The sequence below is a fragment of the Podarcis bocagei genome, assembly GCF_964188305.1.
Source record: "Podarcis bocagei genome assembly, chromosome: 16".
NCBI lineage: Eukaryota > Metazoa > Chordata > Lepidosauria > Squamata > Lacertidae > Podarcis > Podarcis bocagei.
This window is the reverse complement of record NC_138142.1, coordinates 17597199-17622568: the sequence shown is the minus strand read 5'-3', so window position 1 is coordinate 17622568 and position 25370 is coordinate 17597199. Positions and strand designations below refer to the sequence as shown.

At 49.1% G+C, this 25370-nt stretch overlaps 1 protein-coding gene across 5 annotated transcripts in view; it reads right to left on the bottom strand.

The window, feature by feature from the left end:
* Nucleotides 1–18894, bottom strand: part of MSI1 (musashi RNA binding protein 1) — a 55302-nt gene extending 36408 nt beyond the window's left edge. For 2 of the 5 annotated variants that reach the window (XM_081175072.1, XM_081175076.1), the window contains exons 1-4: nt 18022–18226; nt 17428–17468; nt 16794–16875; nt 16588–16672 (exon numbers count right to left, since the gene is read on the bottom strand). In XM_081175072.1, coding sequence (XP_081031198.1) covers nt 16588–16672; nt 16794–16875; nt 17428–17468; nt 18022–18080 — 267 coding nt within the window. In that variant the 5' untranslated portion in view covers nt 18081–18226. Of the gene's footprint in view, nt 1–16587; nt 16673–16793; nt 16876–17427; nt 17469–18021; nt 18228–18532 lie in introns of those variants that run through there. The other 3 variants (XM_081175074.1, XM_081175075.1, XM_081175073.1) reach the window with 3 other exon arrangements.
* Nucleotides 18895–25370: the final 6476 nt, after the last annotated feature.

Sequence of the window (25370 nt, the reverse complement as noted above, 5' to 3'; positions counted from 1 at the left end):
CAGTGGGACTGCCCAGGTATGCCAGCAGGACATTCCACAGGTGCAGACATTCTACCAAAGATCCACCTGTGGGGTGCCTAAAATAGTGTGGAGTCATGGATACGATGGGACATCAAATTTATGCTGTAGCTGACGCTACACCAACCTGGCACCCTCCAGATGTTTTGGACTAGAACTCTCATCAGACCCAGCTAGCATGTAGTCCAAAACTTCTGGAGGGCACCAGGTTGATGAAGGCTGCTACACTATACCCTCAACATCATCATAGGGTATCTTTACAAGAAACCAGGACATGACACAAGTAGAGGCTTACCAAGGCTCCCTTGCACCCTTGGCAAGGAGCTGTATCAGCCCTGCCCCCCCCCATCACTTGTGACCAGATTCCTCTACCAAGGCACCCAGAGGAGACTGTGTCCCTTCCCAGCTACCCAGAACAGCCGAGGAGCAGTCCAGGGAGCACATGGGCAGGCTCCTAGGCACTCTTGAGCCAGAGTGGTGAGGCATAATTTTTTCACAAACCCCTGCGCCTGAGCCATTGGCAGGTCCAACCTAACCAACCCCTAGATACACCCCTGAACGTAAGACATGTATTTCCCCCTGGCTTCAGGAGAGGGGATAAGAATAGCCACCCCCCACAAGGATGTAAGGACTCTGACCCAGGGATGACCCTGCGCACACCTCCGAATGCACAATAGGCTATGGTGCAATTCAAGACCCAATTGCAATACAGCATTCATAGCACCAATATATAAAAAGCCCACACCGAGTGATGTCCTGTATACTCTTGCTCTCTCCCTCATGCCACACACAGAGCACACAAGGAGGAACTCTGGTGATGGACACCAGAGGAAAGAGAACACTTAGCACCAAGCCACCTGGCTCCAGACCAGGAATTGAGCATGTTGCAAATGCTTTTCTCCCTACAACGCTTGCTGGGTGACTCCAGGCGTAAGACACTCATCAGTAACTCCAGTCTTAAAGCTGGGGATGCCAGAACAGAGCACCCGGCCCCACTGTTTAGTAAGGGAAGGGGGCAGCCACACTGCAAAGTCTGGCAGCACTCCCACTTTGTACCACAGTCTCCATGATCACACCCCCAAAAAAGCACCTTTGCCATATGAGTGTGTTGTGACTTGCTCCAAGACTCTTCCTCCCTGCCATGACAGGCAGACAGTGTGTACCTTACCCACAGGGCAGGTACCCACATATGCAAGTGAACTCTCAATCGGCAAAGACCACACAGTTTGCTGCAACCATTGCTACTCCCGGTTGGACTTTTGCGCATGCACTTTTTGCAGAACTGTAGTACTGGAAGGGATTGCAAGGGTCATTCTAGTCCAACCCCCTGCAAAGCAGGAGTCGCAGCTAAAGAATCCCTGACAGATGGCCACCCAGCCTGTTTAAAAACCTCCAACAAAGGAGAGTCCATTACCTTCCAAGGGTATCCTTTGCACTGTGAAACAGCTCTAGCCATCAGAAAGTTCTTCCTAATGTTTAATTGGAATCTTTGTCATTTGAATCTACATATTAGTTCGGGTCCTACCCTCTGGAGCAGCAGAAAACAATCTTGCTCCATTTTCCATGTGACAGCCCTTGAGATATTTTAAGATGGCTATTATATCACCCCATTGCCTTCTCCAGGCTAAACATACCCGGTTCCCTCAACCATTCCTCATAAGGCTTGGTTTCCAAACACTTGATCGTCTTTGTCACCCTCCTCTGCACGTGTTCCAGCTTTCCGTATCTTAAACTGTGGTACCCAAGACTCCATGTGGGGTCTGACCAAGGCAGAATTCTTTTGCCCAGGAAAATCACAGCCTCGAACCAGGGAATAGAAGAGCAGTCACAACAGTGGGTATCACTCGTATCTGTTCACACACCTGCCCATCTTATTGCAATCTTGTTCGGCATTTCTGTGCGCTACTCTGGTTCGCCAGAAGCGGCTTAGTAATGCTGGCCACATGACCTGGAAGCTGTATGCCGGCTCCCTCGGCCAGTAAAGCGAGATGAGCGCCGCAACTCCAGAGTCATCTGCGACTGGACCTTACGGTCAGGCGTCCCTTTACCTTTTTTAAAAGGCACTTTTTACACCAATTCCTGATGTTGCTGTGGCCATAAATTTCAACAGGCCTGAGTATGACTAACTCTGGATATCACCCAGACTTGGCATGTAAAGGCAGGGATGTGTAAACATCTTCAGCCAGAGGGCCGCATTCCCCAGCTGACAACCTTCCAAGGGCCATATGCCAACAAAGGCACAGCAACAGATGCGACGCTGAAAGTACCTGCTACCAACAGTGCCCAACTAGTCAGAGTTAAATCTGCAGTGGCTTCTCACCCATACTCCAGGTTCTTGTACTAGTGTACAAACCCCCTGAGCAGCTTTGGATACACCTTAAGGCAGGGGTTTTCAACCAGTGTGCCGTGGCACCTTGGAGTGCCTTGAATGATGGTCAGGGGAGCCACGGGCAACAATGGCCTCTGTTCCTCTTTCCTTCCCTCCCTCCTCTGATGTTCCTCTTGTGTCTCTGCCTCCCAAAGACTTGTGTGGCTGTTTGTGCAACAGCCCTGGCTACAAGCTCCCCAGGCAAATGGTGCCTCTGGGGCTGGTCAGGTGGTGCTGGTTGCCAGGAGCTGAGGCGGCCTCAGAATTAGTAAGCAAGCAAGTGGGTGAGGGATCCCAGCCAGCCAGTCCTCTAGCCCTTGCGCTGGGAATGGACAGACAAGTCCCAGGCCCCTGTGGGGCAGCGTGAGGAGGTACCTCTTTGGGGTGGGGTGGGGCAGCTCAGAGACCAGGGGCAGCAGCAGCGGTTGCCCAGAGGACTCCCAAGGAGAAGGGAGAGGAGAGGAGGAAGAGAGAACACTCCACAAGCGAGGGTGTTTGAAAAAGGGCGAGAGGCTGCCAGCTCTGCAGGCAAGGGGTGACATAACTGAGCTCCTGAGCCCCACATTGATGCTGCAGAAAGAATGAAGTTGGTAAAGGGAGCCGTGGACTCAAAAAGTTTGAAAACCTCTGCCTTAAGGATACACCTTAAGATCTGCCTCACCCTTATTGTGTCACAAGCTGAGAACACCTGCAGGAGCACTGATTGTGGTTCCCCCATGATCCAGAAGCATGCCTCATGCCACCAAGGAGTCGTGTCTGCAGCATAGAGGGCCCAACTCCATGGCACTCAATCCCATCAGAAACCAGGCAGCCACAAGCCCTGCTAAGTTTCAGGCACCAGTCTGAAATAGTTTCATTTCAGCAGGTCTTTGGGGAAGCACCATGGCTCAGTGGTCCAGCACCTACTTTGCATGCAGAAGGTCCCAGGATCAACCCCCAACAGCATCACCAGCATCACCTGAAACCAGGGAGAATCACCGCCGATCAAGGTAGACCATGCTGAGTTAAGAGGACCAGTGGTCTGATTTGGAATGAAGCAGCTTTATTCTAGAACCTTTATTTTCAGGGGCAAGACCATAAGTTAGCAGTAGAGCATCTGTTTTACCAGCAGAAGGTCTCAGATGAGATCTCTGGCAGCATCTCCAGGTGAGGCTGGAAACAGTCCCCGTCTGAAACACTAGAGAGCCTTTGCTAGTCAGTGTCATATTGAGCTACATGGACAAGCTGCAATAGGCAGCTTTCTATGTTTCTTTCCTCTATGCATATTGCTCTAACGTCCTACTTCCTATTTTAAATTTTGTAGGTTTTGTACGCAAATAGCTGCCTCTGGATGTTCACAAGTAGGGAAGCAGCCTTGCCCTGCTTCTTCATCCCTATCATCAGGTCCATCAGAGCTGCAGTGCTCCTGTTGACAGGGGATTGGTCCATTTAGCTACTGTGGCCAGGAGCCGTTAAATTACGCCTATCCTCCATGGATTTGCCTAATCCTTTGTTTAAAACCAGCATCCAGGCGTACCGCCAAAAACACATAGCTTGGCAAGGAGACCCCATCAGTCAATTGTGTGCGGAGGGGAAGAAGTAGGTTGCTCTGTGCCCCTTTCCTCAATAAGTTTTCACAAGTGGCCAGCTACTGTGAGAGGAGAAATGGAGTCGCCTTCCACTCGCCACACCACTGAGTTTAGACACCTTTTCCCCACCCCAAAATTATCCCTGCCCCTAAACTAAAGAACTCCACACTTGCTGCCCTCGAAGTGTTTTGCATTACAGTTCCCACCAACCCCAGCCTACAAGCCATATGCTGCTGAGGGTGATGGAAGTTGTAGCCCAAAACACCTGGAGGGTGCCAAATTGGCAAAAGGCTGCTGCACCACCTCTCCTTGTACAGAAGATGCTCCAATGCTTTTCAATCATTTCTGTGTTTCACCAGGGCCACCTCTGCTCCCGATCATCCCTGAACGCTTATAATCACACAAGCACATCCTTGTTCAGGGAGGGTTGGCAGGGAGGGAGAATAGGTAGGAGACAAGTTTCTAAAACGCATAACAAACAAAAACACACTCAATCCCTTTGCATTGTGGCGTTAGCGAAAGCCCACAGTGAGTTTCCAAGGCCTCGCGGGACAGCAGGAGGCTGATGGAAGATACCAAGCACAAACAATTGTCCCCTGTCTTGTTCAGTTCCCAGCCAGAGACATTCAGCTCCTGCCAAGAAGATACTCCCCTATTTCAACAAAAGTTAACCCAGGTCTTCCTTTTCCCAGCACAATTCACTAGGCAGAAAAGAGAGCCTGCTTGCTGTAAGCTGGGTGAGGCAGGCTGTTATTCAAATTATGCAGCTAGACCATCTGGCTAGCAAGTGTTGGAGGAAAACTGAGGCTGGAAGGGGTTTTTTTTTCCTTTTTTTAAAAAAGGGGCTAGAGAAGGTGTAACTAGAAGTGAGCAAGTTATTTAAGAAGTGGGAACAATACAGGGTGCGCTTGGAGTCAGAACACGTAAAAACAGAAGCAAAGAATATAAAGAACCCCAAGAGAGAAAAGAGGAAGGTTGTGTTTGATGCTCCCGAGAAGCAAACAGCATTTTTTTTGTAAAAACTGTACAGGAAACGGCTGTCAGGTTGGGCAGCCTGCTTCAGCCTGGCAAAGCGTTACTCAACTCTTTCGCGCCTGATCATTTATCATATTATCTTACAGGGCTCATGTATCACCTGCATTGGTTACCTTATTTGATCCTGGGTTCAACTTAAAAGCACCAATATTCAGCTACAATATTCATCACTACTAGGGCATGAAGTTCACTACGTGTGACCTTGCAGAGGGGGTAGTCGCTGCCTCTCAGCCTAGCCTACCCCACAGGGTCGTTGTGGGAATTAAATGAGGAGCGGGAGGACGATGTATACTAGCCTGTGCTCCATGGGGGAAAAAAGTGGGGCGTAAACACAATAAAATAAAAAAGTAAATTCAAACGCCCTTGGGCCTATCCAGACATCCTTTTCACTGGACACTCCTGATGACACCTGCTCATGATTTATTAGGTTATTTACCACACTTGCATCCTACCTTTCTCTCCAAGGAGCTCAAGGTGGTGTACATAGTTATCCTCACAACAACCCTGTTAGGCGGGCACAGGCTGGGAGTGGGTGACTGGCCCCCAAGGTCACACCCAGTGAGCTTCATGGCTGTGTGGGGATTTGAACCCTGGTCTCTTCCAATTCCTAGTCCAACACTCTTAACCACACTGGCGCTCACAATGGCACGGGAAAATTTATACACAATCCCACATTTGACACTGTTTGTGTCTGCAAAAGCTTCTGTTTTCTTTCCAGTTGGTGCATCTCCTGTTAAGGTGTAGTCCCAAGAAACATCTGGGAGGCTAAAGGTTTTACACACAGCTGCAAGATCACCTTACCCCCCCTACGCCTGGTCAATTGGCTTTAATCTTCGGAACTGGTACAGTTTACAGGTGCCACATAATATTTGTTCTGTTTTTCAACAATCAAGCAGTATATAATTTTTATGAAACAAGTATGTCATAAACACAGGGATTCTAATTAGCTGACACTGCTAACAACTGTTCACAGAACTTGCCCTCCATGAATCTGTCTGGCTCAAGGACTGCCGGCACAGTTCCCTCCTGTCATGAGTCCGCTGCAAAAGATGCCTTGGAGAGGGCAGCCGGATGCAGAAGACGAAGGGGGAGAGACTGGGGAGCTGGAGCTGGATGACTCACTGTGAGGCTCCTAGCAAACTTGGGGGGGGGGGGACAGATAGGGACCCCAGTCGGTGCCTGACCCTGAGGAGCCCAGTGGGCTGAGAGAGGGAGTTTGGGCCCAAGCCGACTGACAGAAGAACCTTCTTCCTCCAAGACGCTAGATATCCCAAGCCCAAAACGACCTGCAATGGAGCCATACCTGGTGCTGCCTCTTGTCATTGAACAGCCCCTCCCGCCTGGAGAGGCAACTTAAAGACCAATGCAAAGCCAGTCCTGACTTCGCTCGCATCTCCAAGGATATGCTGGAGTCAGCACCAGTGAGAACATGCCTCCCAAAGCTGACCTACTCAAAGGAGTGCCCGTTTGTTTGCCCAGACCCGGGACTTGGGATGTTTGCTGTGCATACAGTACAGTGGTACCTCAGGCTAAGAACTTAATTCGTTCTGGAGGTCCGTTCTTAACCTGAAACTGTTCTTAACCTGAAGCACCACTTTAGCTAATGGGGCCTCCCGCTGCTGCTGCCACGCCACCGCTGCACGATTTCTGTTCTCATCCTGAAGCAAAGTTTTTAACCCGAGGTACTATTTCTGGGTTAGCGGAGTCTGTAACCTGAAGCATCTGTAACCTGAAACATATGTAACCCGAGGTACCACTGTCTTAGAAACTCAGCTATATAAGCTGGGCATCAAATGGCTCCTTAAACCAGTTTACAGTCGCCAAAACAGAATGCCTAGTTGCAATTTTGGGGCCAGATGGCTCAAAAGTCGTACTTTTCAATATGATTTTTAGTTCCTGAAATTCATTCTGATTGTGCAGATAAAATGTAATGGATAGAATTCTACAGGATATGTTGCTGGCATATGAAAACAGGCAAGATCCAAGGATCCCCAGGCATGCACCACCAGATGGTGGAGACATCGGGTGACATCCTGGCGCCTGGGCATCTCCACTTGGTTGCAAGTGGCCAAGAGCCAGCTGCAAAATGTGCCTGGAGTCTGGTGAATTTCAAACGCTGCTGTGCAGACAGCCTTTTGAAGCCCCATGCCTCTGATGTATCTGGTGTACCTGTTGAACCTAACTTTTGCATTAAAGCCTTTGGCAGAAACAGTGCTGAGAGTTCCCAGTCTTCATCCCGCGGTGAGAGCCAACACTTCCAGACATTGTTGGACTACAGTTACTCCCGCAAGTCCCAGTCAGGATGGCCAAAGGTCAGGAATAATGGGAGGTTTAGAGCCAGCAACATCTGGAGATGAACCATATTGGCTACTACTGGCTCAGCTCTTTCTCATGTTCACCTGATCCGATTGCAGCAAAGTCTAGAAATTTAAGTTGGGCATTTAGTTGCAAACAGATTATGAAAAGTGAAGGCCAGATTTAAAACATAAAGGTTATATCAGGTTAAGCACCAACCTGGTAGCCACAGGCAACAAGGAATTGCATGTAGGTGAATGCATGGTGTCCTGTGCAGATGTGTGGGCAGGCCAGCATAGAAAGCAATGAGGTTCAGGACGGTGGGAGTGGAGCCCCTCCTCCACACGCCCAGCACAGAAATTCAGCTCTCTGTCTGGTTACTATTTTTTTGCAGGCTAGCAACTTTCATTACTTATTTGCAAGGCTGGCCAAACTTCCCTCCCTATCCTTCCTTTCTCCAAAAAATACCTCCATGCAAACCAGGGCCGAGGGAGAAGTTATTCACCTCCCAGCTAAGAGCAACCCTAATCATCATCATAATTGCTGTTAATATTTATGCAGCAGCGTTCCAGCATGCCTGGAGTTCTTTTGGACACATTATCTCAGGCGGCCTTACAACCAACCCCATAAACCTCCTATGACAGGCCAGCCAGTGCATTGCTTTAGCTGGGAACTGAAAGCAGAGGCTGGCTGCCCACAGTTCCTGAAATAAGTGCATTGAAGCAGCTCAACCCAATCAGGTGGACACTCAGCAGAGACCCACAGGGCAGGAGGAAGGCACTTCTGCCCTCTCCCCTTCTACCCAAAACTGTGCATAAGAAGTGGAGATGTGAGCCAGGAAGCCACTGGTGCGAGTCATGCCTCCACCACTAGGTGGCATCAGAGAGGAATGACATCACACCCAAGCGTCCTTCAGCCTGGTGCAGTGGTTAAGAGTGCCGGTCTAGGACCTGGGAGACCAGGGTTCAAATCCACACGCAGCCATGTGAAGCTCACTGGGTGACCTTGGGCCAGGCCCAGCCTTTCAGCCTAACCTACCTCACAGGGTTGTTGTGGGGACTCAAATGAGATGGGGGAGAACAGTGTATGCCACCTTGACCTCCTTGGAGAAAAAGATGGGATACAAATGTAATAATTAAAAATAAAGCTACTAATATTTGGGGGGTGGGGTTCCTGCTTGCAGGGAAGGACTGGCAGGCAGGATGAGGTCCTTAACTCTTCGTCCTCTGACCAATCCTCCCTGCAAAACACCCCACAGTACACATTTTTGGTCTGGCTTTTCTCTTGGGGTGGGGGATAAGACTCTCCAACCCCACAAGACTGTTGTAAGGGCTACTGAGTGAAGCACTCTCAATACCCCCAGAACACTATATGTATTTTTTAAAAAGGCACTTTAAAAAGGTTTTTAAAAAGGCACTTTATTGAACCAATACCCTCTGCTCTCACTTCTAATCATGAGGACTAGTGACCTTACAGGGGGGAGCCAAGGGCACAATCCGCTTCCTCGCAATCCTACTACCGCTCCAAACACTGTGTAATTACCGTTAAAGCCCATGTAACCACATTTAACTTGCTGGAATCATCCTCTGAGGTTATCTATTGCCAAAGCGATGCCGTAGCCAAGCAGAGCCACAGAAGACACGTCGGCAAGACCTGCGGTGCCAGCTATGCTGCAAATTGCTTCACCCTGAATCCAAAATGCCCCACTTTCCTCCTGCCCCCTCAGCAATGGTTATCTTCCAGCCTAGCAAAGGTACCTATTAAGATTTAGCATTCGCGTAAACAGACCTCAGCGTGTTTCTACGTTGCTTACAAATAAAGGCCATTGAGGAAACACTGCACTTAAGTTTCTTCCACCTCAAAATCACTCCAGGCTCCTAGGGAGCAGGGGGAAATGCAGAGGCCAGCAGCCATCAGGGCTGGTTCACACAGGCTCATTCATCACTTCACAGCCACACTGAAAACTGAATGGGCTTGCTGAATGGTGAAACCGCATTTGGAATACTGTGTACAGTTGCGGCTCCCTCAACTCCAAAATGAGATTATAGAGTTGGACAAAGTTCAGAAAGGGACAACAAAAAACGATCAAGGGGATAGAGTGACACACACACACAAACACACACCATTGAGGAAAGGTTGCAGTGTTTGGGACTTTTTAGTTTAGAGAAAGAGAGAGAAAGAGGTGACATGATTTAAGTTTATAATAAGATACATGGCACAAAGAAAAGGTTTTTGTCCCTCTCTCATAACCTTAGAACTTATGGACGACCAATGAAGCTGGATGTTGGAAGACTCAGGATAAGGGGGGAAAACAAAGGACTTTCTCGTGCATAGTGGAACTATGGAACTCCCTCCCACAGGAGGCAGTGGTGGCCACCAACCTAGATGGCTTTATAAGAGGATTGGACAAATGGGTAAAGCTATCAACAGCTACTAGCCATGATGGCTCTAATCTGCCTTCACAGTCAGAGGCAGCAATGCTTCCGAATACCCGTTGCTGGAAACTGCTGGAGGGGAGATGGCTCTTGTGTTTGAATCCTGCTTGCAGGTTTCCCATAGGCACCTGGTTGGCCACTGTGAGAACAGGATACTGGACCAGATGGGCCAATGGCCTGATCCAGCAGCCTCTTCTTACGTTATTATGAGCCGGAACAGATTCATCACCAGAGAGGAAGCCCTCCTTTGCCTACTTGAGTTCAATTCTGCCTTTCAGCAGGATCCCATTTGTACATGGGAAGCTGCCAGCCAGTCAACTGGAGAGTAATCAAATCACATGGGAAGTGTATGTGGACCTCAGGAGACATCTCCCAGACTAGGGTCTCCAAAGTGGTCAATGGGGCTGTGCAGTGGGTGATTAAAGACCTGGGGGTCAAAAGAGGGTCAGCAAGGGTCTAGTGGTGAAAAAGAAGTTCACAGGGTATAATGCAAAAAAATTAATCAGGAACTATGAGCCTCAGAAATCAAGGGCATGTGCATGTACAGAGTGCACTCCCTTGCCAACGAGAAACCTCTGTGATTAATAAGATGATTACACAAGACAACACTACCGTCAGACCATGCTGCTAAAAAAATCTGTATTGCTGTTTCTTGACATTATTTCACTTCCATTTCTAATAATATGGGTTGGGGGATAAGCAGTGTTTGAATCTAGCCAAGCGCCTGGTGCATTTTGCGACTGGCACGGGTCCAACTGTGATCACATGGCGATCTCTGGGTGCCAGGTTGGTAACTGACATCTCCAGCTGGTTGACCCCTCCAGCTTTCATAGGTAATCAGAATAGCTTATTTATTGCCTTTATATCCCACCTTTTTCTCCAAGGACTAGAAGGTTCACCCCCCCCCTCAATTAAACAATGGCCCTGTGAGGTAGGTTAAGATGTTATGACTGGACCAAGATCACGCTGTGAGCTTCATGACTACACCACACTAGCTCCCTAGAGTACTTCTGCTATGGGGCAGCTATATAAATTAAGTAGGTAAATAAATATGGGGAAAGCCAAATGTCACTTAGAGAAGGATCTGAAATATTTTCCTTGAAGCATGAGTTTGTTTTATTTGATGTTTTAATGTGTCGTATTCGGCTGTAAAAATTTTTACTTTAAAATACAAAGCGTTACAGAAATGAAATAAATAATAATAATAATAAATGCCACTGCAAAAAAGGTGACTAGACATTCCACTGTGGCTACCACAACCTAGGTTTAAGATGCCATTTGCCAATTAGCTTCTATATCTGAGTTTCTCACACTGGGGCAAGGACAGCTTAATAAGCTCATGAAAGCGGTCAATGAACTCAGACGTTTAGGTCTGGACCAGGGTTTCCCAAAGAGGGTTCAGAACTTGGTAGAAAAACCCAGGCTTTGCATCCTGGAGGTCTCAGCTTTAACCCCAGGGCACTTCCAGTTTAAAATGGATCAGATGGGGGTAAATGGAAATAGCTTTGGCTGAGTCCCTAGCAAGCCACTATCAAGTCACAGAAGACCAGCCTTTGCCAACCTGATGTCCTTGGGATGTTTTAGGAATACAGGAAGTGGCCTTATACCAAGTCAGACCATTTGGGGTCCATGTACCTCAGTTCTGTCTACACTGGCTGGCAGGGTTCTCTCCCAGCTCTACCTGGAGGTGTTGAGGGTTGAATCTGGGACCTTCTGTGTGCAAAACAAATGCTCCACTGCTGAGCTACATCCCTACTCCAATGTTTCCTAAATTCAAGGATTAGGATGGGTTAGATAACACAGTACAGTGGTACCTCAGGCTAAGAACTGAATTCGTTCTGGAGGTCCGTTCTTAACCTGAAACTGTTCTTAACCTGAAGCACCACTTTAGCTAATGGGGCCTCCTGCAGCCGCCGCACTGCCGGAGCATGATTTCTGTTCTCATCCTGAAGCAAAGTTCTTAACCCGAGGTACTATTTCTGGGTTAGTGGAGTCTGTAACCTGAAGCGTCTGTAACCTGAAGCATCTGTAACCTGAGGTACCACTGTATACACTTAACAAATAAATAGTATTGGAAACTTGCACCAGCCTAAGACTGTGCACATGTTTTGAACAATGTTTCCAAACAGATTTTTTTTACTTAAAAAAGTAGGAGAGAGTTTGATTGCTCTTATGTTCGTCTAATATCTGAAAAAGTGTTTGTTTGTTTGTTTTTAAAAAAAGAGGAAGGAAGGAACAGAGCTCTACTTGCAATAAAACAAGGCAAGGTGGCAGTTTCATGGCACCATTAAAGTATGGGAGAGCCCATGTGGTGTAGCAGTTAAGAGTACTGGACTAGGACCTGGGAGACAAGGGAGACAAGGCTGGGTGACCTTGGGGCAATCACATTCTCTCAGCCCATCCTACCTCACAGGGTTGCTGTAGGAATTAAATGAGGGGAAAGAGCCATGTACAACACCTTAGCTCTTTGGAGAAAAAGGTGGGATATAAATGAAATAACTAAATAAATACTGTGAAGTTATTCTGCACATGCCTCGTTAGGAAAGATTTTATGGGGGTGGGAGTCTGTGCTCTCCTGCAACTCCCATTCATTCCAATGGGGTGTGAGAAGGAGAATGTCCCAGAAGGTGTGTGTGTGTGTGTGTGTGTGTGTGTGTGTGTGTGTGTGTGATGCCATTTAGATTTTCCATCTCAGGACCTGAAACACTGGCTGACCCAGGTGGGGTGGAAGGGCAGAGAAAGAGGATAGATAGCTCAGAAGGGTTTGAGCTCCAAACAAAAGAGGGTGGGTTTTTTTTAAAAAAGAGGGCTATCCTCTACTGAAATTGCTCCCCACAATTCCCGCCCTCCTCCCCCTCAACCCAGCAAAGCAGACGCATCAGGAGATTTCAATAGCCGGCCAACCACCCCACCACCACCACCCCACCAATCCGTACAGCATGAGACCCCTTCTGTTCTCTCCCTCGGCTCACTTAACCCCTCCCCCCAACCGCTCCACCTCGAAGGGAAGGCCCCACAGCAAGGTTGTAAGAGACAAGAAGGAGAGAGAGAGAGAGAGAGCACACTGTTCGGAGGAGGCAGAGAAAAGAATAGGGATCAGCGACCACGGCTTTCATCTCACTTTGTATCCCCAGGAAACTGTTCCCAAGGATTAGGCCAGCCGCCATGGATATTCATTCATCACTCACTCCTTTCTTTCAGGGGTGGGGTGACCTTGCTGCTCCCACAGAGATCCAGGATGGGCTTAGCTGATTAGGCACAGTAGCAAAGTTCAGAGGCAGGCTTTTCCTCAACCGAGTGCCCTCCAGCTGTTTTGGAATACAAATCCCATCAGCCCCAACCAGTCAGCTAAGGCTGATGGGAGTTGTAGTTCCGAACAGCTGGAGGGCACCCAGTTGGAGGCTGGTTTAGAGGGAGGGGAGATGGCCTGCCCCCCCGAAATACCCTACTCTGCATACATACCCCAATAGGACTAGCTTTATTACAACCCAATCCTACAGCAACCTCAGTGATTTAAATAAAAAATTCCTTCCAGTAGCACCTTAAAGACCAACTAAGTTAGTTCTTGGTATGAGCTTTCGTGTGCATGCACACTTCTTAGTTGGTCTTTAAGGTGCTACTGGAAGGAATTTTTTATTTTGACTATGGCAGACCAACACGGCTACCTATCTGTAACTGGAACTCAGTGATTTAGGTGAGGATTACTTCCAAGTAGTAGACCATCATATCCTCTTCCCAAACTAACAGAGACTTTTGAAAGACTAACCCATTTAGCACAGCACAACTTGCGTGGCCTGCTTCATTGTATCAAGTCTTTTTAACGGGTTAAAAAGAAAGAAAAAATAATGAAAACTTGTGCCGAACTTTCAGGATAAACTTTCATTACACTTTTAAGGAACACAGGGCACATGCATTCGGGAGAGAGAGGAGATTCCTGGACACAGTAAAGGGAACGATCCCCAGAAGAAAGGAGGGCAGTTGATCAACTTTCCTGCAACTCCCCCAGGCAGCCTCAAGGAAAGGTCTCCCTTTGGAATGCCTTCTGTTCACCTTGGATACTGAACTCTACCAGAAATTGGATTAAAACGGCACGCACTGTGACATTAGTCGCTGGCAAAGTTCTCTTTCGTAAGCCCCTCGCCCCAAAATGAAGGGGGACTGAATAGGTTCCCCTCTGTTTCTGTGGGTTTTGAGCAGAATTATTCCTTTAAAAGTCATGCCCTGCAAGGGGGGGGGGGGAACGTTGTTTCCTCTAGGCAGAGTTCTAACCTTGAGCCCCATATCTCAGATTTCAACCACAGGAAAAATGACTTAAAAGTATCCTCAAGAAAAAACTCCCAGCCACTGCAATCCAACACCAAAATGTGTATCCACATTCACAAACACCACCACCACCCCGCCCTGAAAAACTAAGAGTGAAAAACTAACAGTTGTGGGTTCAAGCCCAACATTGAGCAAAAGACACATGCAATGCAGAGGGTTGGACTAGATGGCGCTATGGTTCCCCTTTCAACTCTACATTTCTATGATGCTATACTAAGATGCACTACAGGTCTCACAAACTGTTCAAAAGAGCACTCAACCCAGTTCTGGGTGACAACGGTTCAAATCAAAGATAAAGAACTACACAACTTTTAGAAGTAATCTGAAGGCAGCCCTGTATCAGGAAGTTTTCAGTGCTTGCCATTTTATTATGTTTTTATATGTGCTAGAAGCTGCCCAGAGTGGCTGGGGAAACCAGCCAGATGGGTAGGATATAAATAGCAATAAAATTATTATTATTATTATTATTATTAACCAACTTGAACAAAGACCTTTAGCTGAGCAAGCATTTTAAGTTCCTATTTAGGCCCCCAAAATTGGGGGGGTCCAACTATTTGGGGTCCAGTCATTTTAAGGCCTAGAGGTAGAAAACCCAATCTGAAAATCCAAATTTGGAAAGTCGGGAGGGGATTTGATTTGGGTATTCTCATCTGGATTGTCCACCTCAGGGCCCCAAATCTACTTGGACTAAAACAGTAGTTGGATCCGGACTCAGCTCTCTGTTATTAGACAACCAAAGAGCCACCATATGTTGGGAATAGGAATGGAACAGCTGTGCTGGCTGTTGATCACTTCTATAGCCCACCCCCCTCCCCGCCTTCCTTCCTAGTTCTTTGCATCCAGACCTGCTACTTTCCTCTGCACACACCCCAGGGCAAGTCTTCTTGCTTGCTGAACATGCAAATAGGCTTGAGGGGAGGGTGGCGATTGGTGAAATATGTCAGAAAGTCATTTATGTAGTTCCTAGGAGGAGGGGCATTTGCCAAGGGGGTAGGGTGACTCCCAGGTGAAAGATTGCAGATTCCCCAAACATACTCTTCCCGCCTCAGTTTTCTGGTGGTACCGCTCCCAACCAAACGGCAAAGGGACACAAGAGATAACTTTTAAACATTTAGGTAAATTAAGTGTACAAGATCCCCAATTTCACAACAGAGAGAGAGAGAAGTCCCCAAAACACCTGTTGGTCATCAAAAAGACCCCCACTTTAAAACAAATACTTATCAAAGTTCACCACTGAACTTTGGGACTTGGCAATCACGGAGAAACTAACGTGCCTCCTTAAGCTGCTCAGAAACACGAAGGCAACAGACTAATTCTCAACAACTTTGGAATGACTTTATTTCTTACATTAAATCAGGAAGATGGTGAGAGACAAGTCCCAGCCCAGACAGACACAGATGCACATGAAAGGTTCATTCTGATTTGTAACAGGAGTTAGGAGATGCTACTTTTAAAAATAGTCCCCAAGGTGACCTAAATGTTAGAGAAACGCAAAAGAGATATATACTCTAGAAATCCTTCTCCTCACCTGCACCTGGGATTTGAAATTATCATGCATCGCTATATATAGCTATGCTGTTTAGATGTATTTATTGCTGCATATGTTATTTTGGAAAATTACTGGTTTCTTATAATAAAAAAGCCTTCACTACTGCAAAGAACATTGTGTTGTAAAGCCATGTCTCCATTTGAGACCCAGAACATGAGCCCCAGGGCCACATCCATGGAATGTTTGAAAACTGTGTCTCTGACCATATGCAGAGTGACTCTCCCTCTTTAACAGGGACACTGACATCATCTTCCAATACCCAGAATTAATGGGGAGGGAGCCCTGAGACATCATAGCTGGCATTCCACACAACCTTGGACCAAAAGAGCTTAATTTTATTTTTATTTTGCAAGCGAGAAGGGGATCTGCCAGTCAACCACTCAGGTCCCAGATATTGGGGGAAGAAGATCCAGCTTGAAAGGGTTAGGCCAAGGTGGAAAATCCAAAATCAAAATAAAATACCCCCTCCCAAAAAAACAAAAACAAAAAAACCCAGTCACTTTCTGATGCCTAATGAAGATCCAAAATAATAGGCCTAATCTTCAGGGAGAAATCAAGCACCCTTCAGTATATCTTAGGTTCAGCAAAAGCTCCAGCAGCACCCCATGGGCCAAGCCAGACAAAAGGCCTAGGGTCTGCCCTCACCCCACCACTGAAGCACTAGACTTTCCTCCAAAATATCCAACCAGCATCACACAGGCATTCAGCCTGCCCCAGTACAATACTTTTCAATTCATTACCTCCCTAGAACTGTTCTGCAAAGAGAACTTTGCTGAGTTAAAAAGTTTTGAAAAACACAACCCCTAAGCCAAGAAACACATCAGGTCCTTGCGCAGACTAGAGAAGTCATTGGTTTCGCTGCCTGCTTCAAAACCCAATAGCCAGACAGGATCAATATAGCTCTAGTCAATAGTTGATAGGTCGCTGGCTATTGCACACACACACACACACACACACACACACAGAGCGCTCTGGAGATGGGAGAAGGAGACTCACCGTCTTGGAGTCCAGTTCGTGTCTAGATTGGGCCAGTACCTTGTCTACACCAGCTTGGTCCATGAAAGTGACAAACCCGAATCCTCTGGACCAGGGAGAGGAGGTGGGAAGGAGAGAGAAAGAGACCGAAAGGAAGTTGGTTAGAAAGAATGGATCTGGTACTGGAGGAATCGTGGGTGGGGGGGGAGCGAGGGGGGGCATCTCACCTGGATCGCTTTGTCAGCGGGTCCCTCATGACCAGGCACTCTTTCACCTCGCCAAACTGGCTAAAATACTCCCGCAAGCCTTCTGCAAAGCACAAGAGAAGGACACAAATGGGTCCCCTAGGCAGGTGGCGGCACTGTGGGGGGGGGGGTCCCCGGGTGATGCCTCTTTCCTCCCCACAGCTTACAGAAAAGAGGGAGGGGGCTATTCGACCTCTGCTGGCAAAGAGTGGGGTAGATCCTACAACACTTGGAGGTGGAGAGAGAAGAGAAAGAGGGGCATGCTCGAGGGGAAGCTCCCCCCCCAACAGAGAGGGAGAGAGGGAGTGTGGGGGGGAACCCTTGCAAACGAGTCCGAACAGCGCCCCTTACCCAAAGCTATTCACAAAGACCCACATGGGAGAAGCCCGCTCTCCCCACCCCCGCCATGAAAAGGCGCATCTAAGTTCTGTACATCGCAGAGAAGATTTGGGGAGGGGCAGGAGAAAAGCGTCAGAGGAGTTGGGAAAGTTTGGGTTGCAGGTGTGGCTCGGCCAGAACCGAACCCAGAAGACCCCCGGCCCAGTAACTCTCTCCCTACCCCCCCATCCGCCCCAATACTCCCCATGCCGGGCCGCTACCGCCGCCTTGCTCTCACCTTGCGTGGTTTGCCAGCTCAATCCCCCGATGAACATTTTGCTAACGAGAGAGGGAAGAAAACACAAAAAGAGAGAGAGAGACACGGGGTTTTAAATCAGCACGCGAGAGCAACAAGACGGCCATAAAAGTTAAGCGTTTCGTATTCGGAGAGGAGGGAAAGCCCCCCGATCAAGGGCGGCGCGGGCGCAGGGGGAGAGGACGGGAGGCAGCCTGGGGGACCCCCGGAACTCCTCCGTCCATGGCGGGCGGCGAGCGTGGCGTTGGGGAGAAAGGGGGGGCGTGTGTGCGCCGCCTCCAGAGCGCTCGGGATGGCGGATCGGGGCGGCGGCAGCGGCGCCAGGGCGCCCCGGGGATGCAGCGGGCGCGAGTGGGCTGCCCGGCTCGGCGGAGGCGTGGATGGAGGAGGCGAGCGCGCGGGGGAATCGGCCATGTTGGCGGCTCCCCGCAGCCAGGCAGAGGAGAGAGCCTGCCCCGGCCGCCGCTGCCGCCAGCAATCGGGCATGGCGGGGAGGCTGCCGGCCGGCCGAGAGCGTCGGCGTCGGAGCAAGAGGAGGAGGCAGCGTCGGAGGCGAGGGTGGGCCGGGCCGAGTACCAGGGGTCGTGGGGGGAGTCCGGGGAGGCGAGGCCGGGCTGGCTGGCTTCTGTCTCCATTCGGACCTCTTCTCCCTGCGAGGCGCAGCGCCACACTCCCGGGGCAGCTGAGCGTTGGAAAAGGGGCCGGACGGCCAGGCCATGCTGCCCCCTCCCCCGACCCCTCTCAGCCGGGCGGGGAGGAGGAGGTGGAGATGATGATGGGGAAGGAGGAGGAGGAGGCCGGGCAACGGCAGCAGCAGCAGCAGCAGCGCCGGGGACAACCTGCCCGGCTCCTCCCACCCGCGGCAGCCGGCGTGAGCATAAAAGCCGGCCCGCCGCCGGGCAGCGCGCTCAGGGCGGCGGCAAAGGCGGCGCGCACCACGGCTGTGTGCTCAGGGCGCCCGGGCCGGCGAGGGAGAAGGCCTCGCCGGGGAACAAAGGCGGGCGGGGGGCCGGCGCCGGGTCCACCTTGGCCTCTCAGGCGGGTCCGGAGGCCGGGGGATGCCGGCGGGGCTTTTGTCCTGCTCTACCTGCTGAAGGCGGCCACGGAGGAGGCGGCGGCGTCCATGGTCAAGGGCGCCGGGCGGAGGACGGGGCCGCCCTCCTCCCTCCGCTGCCTGGGCCCACCTGGCGCCTCATGCCTCGCTCGCCCCGCCGCTGGAGCCCAGCTTGGCGGCAGGAGCGGGGGAGCCCACGCAGGAAAGGGTTAAAGCCCATCTAGCCGGCAACAATAAACAGCATGTGACATGGCGGGGGACCGGCGCGCTTGAGGGAAGAGGAGGAGGAGGGTGGCCGGCCGGCTCGCTCGCTCGTGGGGCAGCTGCGGGGTTCGCCCGCTAGGCTAGCTTACTGGCCGCCTCAGCGCCCTGGCGACCCTCAGCGCCCAAGTTGCCCCCTCAGGCGCGGCCTTTTCGCTCGCTCGGCCCGCCTCAGAGAGGCGCGCGGGATGGAGCTTCTCTCGCGCGAGGGCCTCGGGAAGGACGGGAACGTGGTGCCTTTGAGGGGGGGGGTGAGAGAGGGAGAAGGTGCCATTTTGGTTTGGGGAGCCGCGAATGAGTGGGCAGTGCACCCCCCCTCCCCGGAAAGTGGTCCTGTCCGGAACCTCGTTGGACCAAGCGGGCCGGACCTTGAGAGGGGAAAAGTGGGGGAGTTCCTTTTGCCACTTTTAACCATCTCGGTCCAGGGCACAAGTCACCTCTGGGTGGGTGATCTCCACATGGCGCTGGGCTCCCAACTCCACAACCTTCAGAACCCCACAGGATGGCCACCTTGACTAGGCCTGCTGGGAGTTTGGGTCCCACAGCATTTGGGGGTCTCAGCCCGCCCCCATTGCTGGGATTTATACACCAGGTGCAGAGTAGTTTTGCCCCTGCACCTTTTGTTGGAAACACAGCTCCCATCATCCCTGGCCATTGGTCCAGCTGATGGAGTTGTAGTCCTGCAACATCTTCAGGGGCCCACAGATCCCCACATGCCTGATTTACATGCAGGGCTCGAGGTGGTGCGGCTTCAGGCCAAGTAAGAGATGTCAGCGTGGTGTGAAACTAGAACCTGGGAGACCAGGATCTGAATTGCTACTCCTCTATGAAGCTCATTGGGTGTGACCTTGGGGGCCAGGGTGGTTGTGAGGATTAAGTGAGGAGGGGGAGCTCCATGTACGCCACCTTGAACTCCTTGGAGGAAAAGGTTGGCTATAAATGCAATAAATATAAGTTCCCCACCTGGGAATCTATACCATCAGAAAAAAGGAAGAACTTTCCCATACTCCCATAATCACTTGCCCAGCTAACAATGGAGTGCTTGAAGCTTTCAGCTCTCCCACCTTGCAGTCTGAAATGGTGCAGTTTATAGGACCCTCCAATCACCTTTGTGTGTAGCTCAGTGTGGAAGTAGGTAATTAAATTGGTGTGCATGAGGATTCTGGCAAAAGTATCTGCCTCTTTTTTATTTTAAAAAAAAAACAAGTTTCTACTGAGCCATGTGTATTGCTTGTGCTATATACATGATAAAAAAAATGAGTCCTTGTTTCTTACTCTGCTTGGAATTGTTCCTTTGGTCAGTTGCCTCCTGGACAACTTATCCAGGTGGGCAGGTAAACATGCTTTCTTTGAGTTCAGTCCACATCTGTGCCGTCAATGATATCAGTAGCATCATACTATAAGTAGTATTCAAGCATTTCTATATTGTATTCACAGAAAATCTTTTGGGGTGATGTACAATAGTTTTAAAATACATTGAAAGCAAATAAAATAAATTCAGCTGGTAAATCAGGGTGTGTATCCTAGTTACCCGATGGAATGAAGAGCTAGTAAAATCCAGGGAGCCAACTGCAAAAGGCGCTGGAATGTCCTGCATTGGCACATGCCTATGTTCATAAGGGAGGGGATTCCACAGCAAAGCACCACTTCAGGAAAGACTCATGTCCCTTACAAAGAGTAAAACGAGCCTCTTGGCAGATCTGTGTTATCTCCAGACTCCCCTAAAGATGCACAAATCTTCCATGTTGGTGTGTTTGCATCCTAAAACACGGATGAGAAGGTCCAGGTTGCTGAATGCGGCCCTCCGAAGATTTCTATCTGGCCCTCAGAACTCTTCCCTGAGCCACACTCTTTACTGGCCCTGCTTTGCACCTTGCAGTGTTTAACCCTGTCTGGGATATGTCCTTGAATCCTGATGGTGCTGCATGTTTGCCTGAGTGGAGGGACAGAGAGGGGTTGTGATGTACGAAACTAGCCTACTGTACAAAGGTAACATTTGCATTTATTGCTCCGTCCTCTTTTGCATCTGGCTCCACCCACTACTGGCATGCAGCCCCTGGGAGGTTGCCCAGAAGTCTGGAACACAGCTCTAGCAAGAAACTCCTATGGGAATTGAACCTGCAACCTTGACATTATCAGCACCAAGCTCTAACCAGTGAACTACCCACTTTAGGATACCATTTTCCTCCACAAAAGAGTAGTATTCACTGTGTTTGAACACAAGAAGATCCCTAATGGATCATGCCAGAGTCTCACCTAGTCCAGCGGCCAACTAGATGCCTGTGGGAGGTCCAAAAGGAGGGCCAAAGTACAAGAGCATTCTACTTCCTGTTTCTAGGAAGTCTCCCTCCATTTTCCTTTTGTGTCATGTCTTTTTTATTTAGATTGCAGGCCTCAGGACAGGGACAGTTTTTGTTTATTTGTCTTAGCGATTTATAATTGCTTCAAGACGTTTTTGGTTTTTTAAAAAAAGAAATTCTCCAAATAAATGGCTGCCTTTTTACAGTAGCCTCAAACAAATTGCCGCCTAAGGCAAGCCTCATCTTACCTAACGGCAGAGCCAGCCCGGCTTCCAGTCCCCGTCCTGCAGGAAGCAGTCTGCAGAAACAGCAAGCTAACAGGCTAAGACCCAATCCAGATGCTTAGACAGAAATACATGCCCCAAATCCCTCTCTAAGCAGCTCAGGGTGACAGCCTTGCTTCCCCGTGGCTTTGCAAAGGTATTTTCTTTGCACCAACCACCTGACAGGTCAATCTGCATCACCTAATTGAGACGGACACCTTCCTGAGGAAAGATAACCCTGGGAGGAGAGAAGGGACTTTGTTTCAGGAGAACCTTATTCCGCCCAAGGGCTGCAAGCCCCTTGAGGGCAATCTTTTGGGGAACACACACCAGTGGGGTGCAGGGCCTGGGGCAACACTGGGTAGTACCATTATTGTACATTTCTTCCTTTGTACAGTATAGTAGTTGCTACACACAAGAACATAAGAAAAGCCTGCTGGATCAGGCCAAAGGGGACTTGTCTAGTCCAACAACCTGTTCTCACAGTGGCCGACCAGCAAGCGGAACCTGAGCACGAGCAATCTCCCCTCCTGCAGTTTCCAACGACCGGTATTCGGAAGAATTGCTGCCTCTGACCATGGAGGCAGAGCATGGCAACCATAATAGAATCACAGAATGGCAGAGTTGGAAGGGACCCTGAGAATCATCTCTAGTCCAGCCCCCTGCAGTGCAGAAATATGCAACTGCCCCATACGGGGATCGAACCTGCAACCTTGGCGTTAATCGCCGCCATGCTCTAACTAACTGAGCTATCTAAGTTCATTGATTCGTCCAATCTCCTTTTTTTTTTTAAGGTAAAGGGCCCCCTGACCATTAGGTCCAGTCATAACCGACTCTGGGGTTGCGGCGCTCATCTCGCTTTATTGGCCGAGGGAGCCGGCGTACAGGACTAAGCCGCTTCTGGCAAACCTAAGCAGCGCACGGAAACGTTTACCTTCCTGCCAGAGGGGTACCTATTTGTCTACTTGCACTTTGACATGCTTTCGAACTGCTAGGTGGGCAGGAGGTGGGACCGAGCAACGGGAGCTCACCCCGTTGCGGGGATTCGAACCGCCAACCTTCTGGTCGGCAAGTCCTAGGCTCTGTAGTTTAACCCACAGAACCACCCATGTCACATGTCCAATCTCCTTTTGAAGCCGTCAAGGCTAGTGGCTATCTCTGCCCCCAAGTTCCATACTTCTAACTATGCTGCATGAAGATAGATAAATAAATAAATTGATCAATCTGCCCAGCACAAAAAATGGGCCTCTGCTCACATCCAAACCCATATCTTTAAAGCACTTTAGCAGTCATGACTCCCACTACAAAGAATCATGGGGACTGTAGTTTAAGGGTGCTGACCTCGCAAACCAAAAATTATCAGCAATCTCAACAAACCTACAGTTCCCAGAATTCTCCAGGATGGCTAAAGCAATTTTAAATGTATGGTATGGATGTGACACTTGTTTTCCGGATATTGTAGGAGGTGTGAAATAAATTCTATTTGTTCATTAAAAAAATAAAAGAACTCATAAGCTCATGAAAATAACCGGAATCAAAAACAAATGTGTAATACCTTCATGAGGACCAACTGAACCTTCACAGCATCACAAGGAAGCTTTCAGTTTTATCAGGAATCTTCAATCTAGAAGATATTAGTTCTGGTGAACTCAAAAGCTTGCTCATTTTTTTATGATGTTCCTTTTTGCTCCTAATTAAGGCATTACGTGACTGCCACTCTATCTTAGGAAACAATGGATCTTTTCAGCGTGTTTTTTGTCTTTGGAGCCCCTCATCGAACACACGAGAACCAATATAGCTTTGAAGAATAAACACAGCGGAACCAATACAGCTCTGAAAAATAAACAAGTGTGCACTTAACTCTCAGCCTTGCTAATTTTAATTGCACTCCTGTCCCCCTGCCCCAATTAGTTCAACTTTTCCTCCTGGCCCGGTAATCATTACTGGATGGCAGAGGATTCCTTAGATGTTCACCTTCAGGCACCAGAATGTCAGTAGCATTAACCCTGATTCAGCATCTACAGCCTGATGACTAGTAAACCACTTACTTGTACTGTAATTGCCCCCTAGAAATCCGTTCTGAAAGGGGACATGGTTTATCAAAGGGAAAAGGATGAACCCTTGGAGGCGAAGGCAGTATGCCTCCGAATGCCAGTTGTTGGGAATCAAAAGTTGAGAGAGTGCTGTTGCTCTCAGGTTCTGCTTGCATGCTTGCGCTAGACATCTGATTGGCCATTTTGAGAATGGGATGCTGGAATAAAATTGCCTTATTTTTTTCTCTATAAGACTCACTTTTTTCCCTCCTAAAAAGTAAGGGGAAATGTGTGTGCGTCTTATGGAGCGAATGCAGGCTGCGCAGCTATCCCAGAAGCCAGAACAGCAAAAGGGATTGCTGCTTTAACTGCGCAGCGATCCCTCTTGCTGTTCTGGCTTCTGAGATTCAGAATATTTTTTTTATTGTTTTCCTCCTCCAAAAACTAGGTGCGTCTTGTGGTCTGGTGCATCTTATAGAGCGAAAAATACGGTAGACCCCTTTGGCCTGATCCAAAAGGACTCTTTTATGTTCTTATAGAACCTCCAAGTCCAGAGGCATTCTATCTAGGTTCCTATGTTCTTAGGGGCATTTTGGTCTATGTGGGAACAGAATGCCTTTGGGCCTGATCCAGCAGCCCGTCTCTTCTGTTAACCCCTTCCTTCCTGTTCGGTCCAGGTCTTTCTGTCTCTGAAGCCAGGAATGCCATCGGGCGATTTGGTTTTTTTATTTATTTACCGCTTATTTACCAAAATCGGCTTACAAGCATAAAAAAAAAACACCAACTGTGCAAGCATGAAAATTACAACCATCCATAATTAAAACGCACAATAAAGCAATCCCATTAAAACGTTAACATTTAAACATCCATAATTAAAATATGCAATAAAACAGTCCCATTAAAACAACACGGTAATTAAAACAAGGAGACTCGTCTGACATGGTCGTCGGCTAACTAGGGAGCAAAGTTCCAGATTCGAGGAACCGTCGGGGAGGGGGCCTCCTTGGCATCTGGGGGAGCAGGGTCCCAGATGTAATTTTCCCTGAGGTCAGACCCGGAACTCTCCTCTTAAGGACTGGCATTTGTGTAGGGATGGAGGCCCTTTTCCCCACACGGAAGGGATTGGGGGCATCAATTTCGTCCCACTGATGAGAAACATAACACACCAATGAGCACGCGCACACACACTCCTCAAGGAAGCACACAGGAGGCAAAGGTCAATGTGTTCCACAAGGGGCTGCTACGCTTTGGATAGCGGAAATGCCCAAGTACAGAGTTTGCTTCTGTTCCCTTCAAACCGAGGACTTATCCAGGGAGCCCTCAGGTGCAGGAGAGTGTCAGCTCAGCCCTCCTGAAGCACATGAGAATGGCCACTGCCAATCAGCCCAAGATCTGCAACTTCCCTCTGTGGGAAGGTTGCAGCCTCCGGGACTTTTTAGTTTAGAGAGAAGGAGAGCAACAGGCAGCATGGTGGAATATTGTGAAATTGTGCATGGCATAAGGAAAGCAGATAAAGGTTTTTCTCCCTCTTTCATAAATCAAACACTCCAAGTGCCCCTATTTCCCAGGGACAACCCCAGATTTACAGCTGTCCTGGTTTCTGATTTGATCCTGTAATGTCCTGCTTTTCCTTAAGACATCCCTATTTTCATCAGAGAAATGTTGAAGGGTGTGGAGTTATCCGACCTCACTAAGCCATCTGAAGACAGCCGCATATAGCGAAGTTTTTTTAAAAAAATAAAAATATTCTGTTATGTTTTGATATATGTTGGAAGCTGCCCAAAGTGGCTGGGGCAACCCAGTCAGATGGGCGGGATATAAATAGTATAATAATTGAACAGGACGTTCCTATTTTCATCGGAGAAATGTTGGAGGGTATGGAACATGTGGACATCCAAGGAAGCTGAATGTTGGAAGACTCAGGACAGGTAAAAAGGACTGCTTCACACTGTACATAGCTAAACTAGGTAACTGGCTCCCATAGAAGCCAGTGATGGCCACTCACCTGGATGGC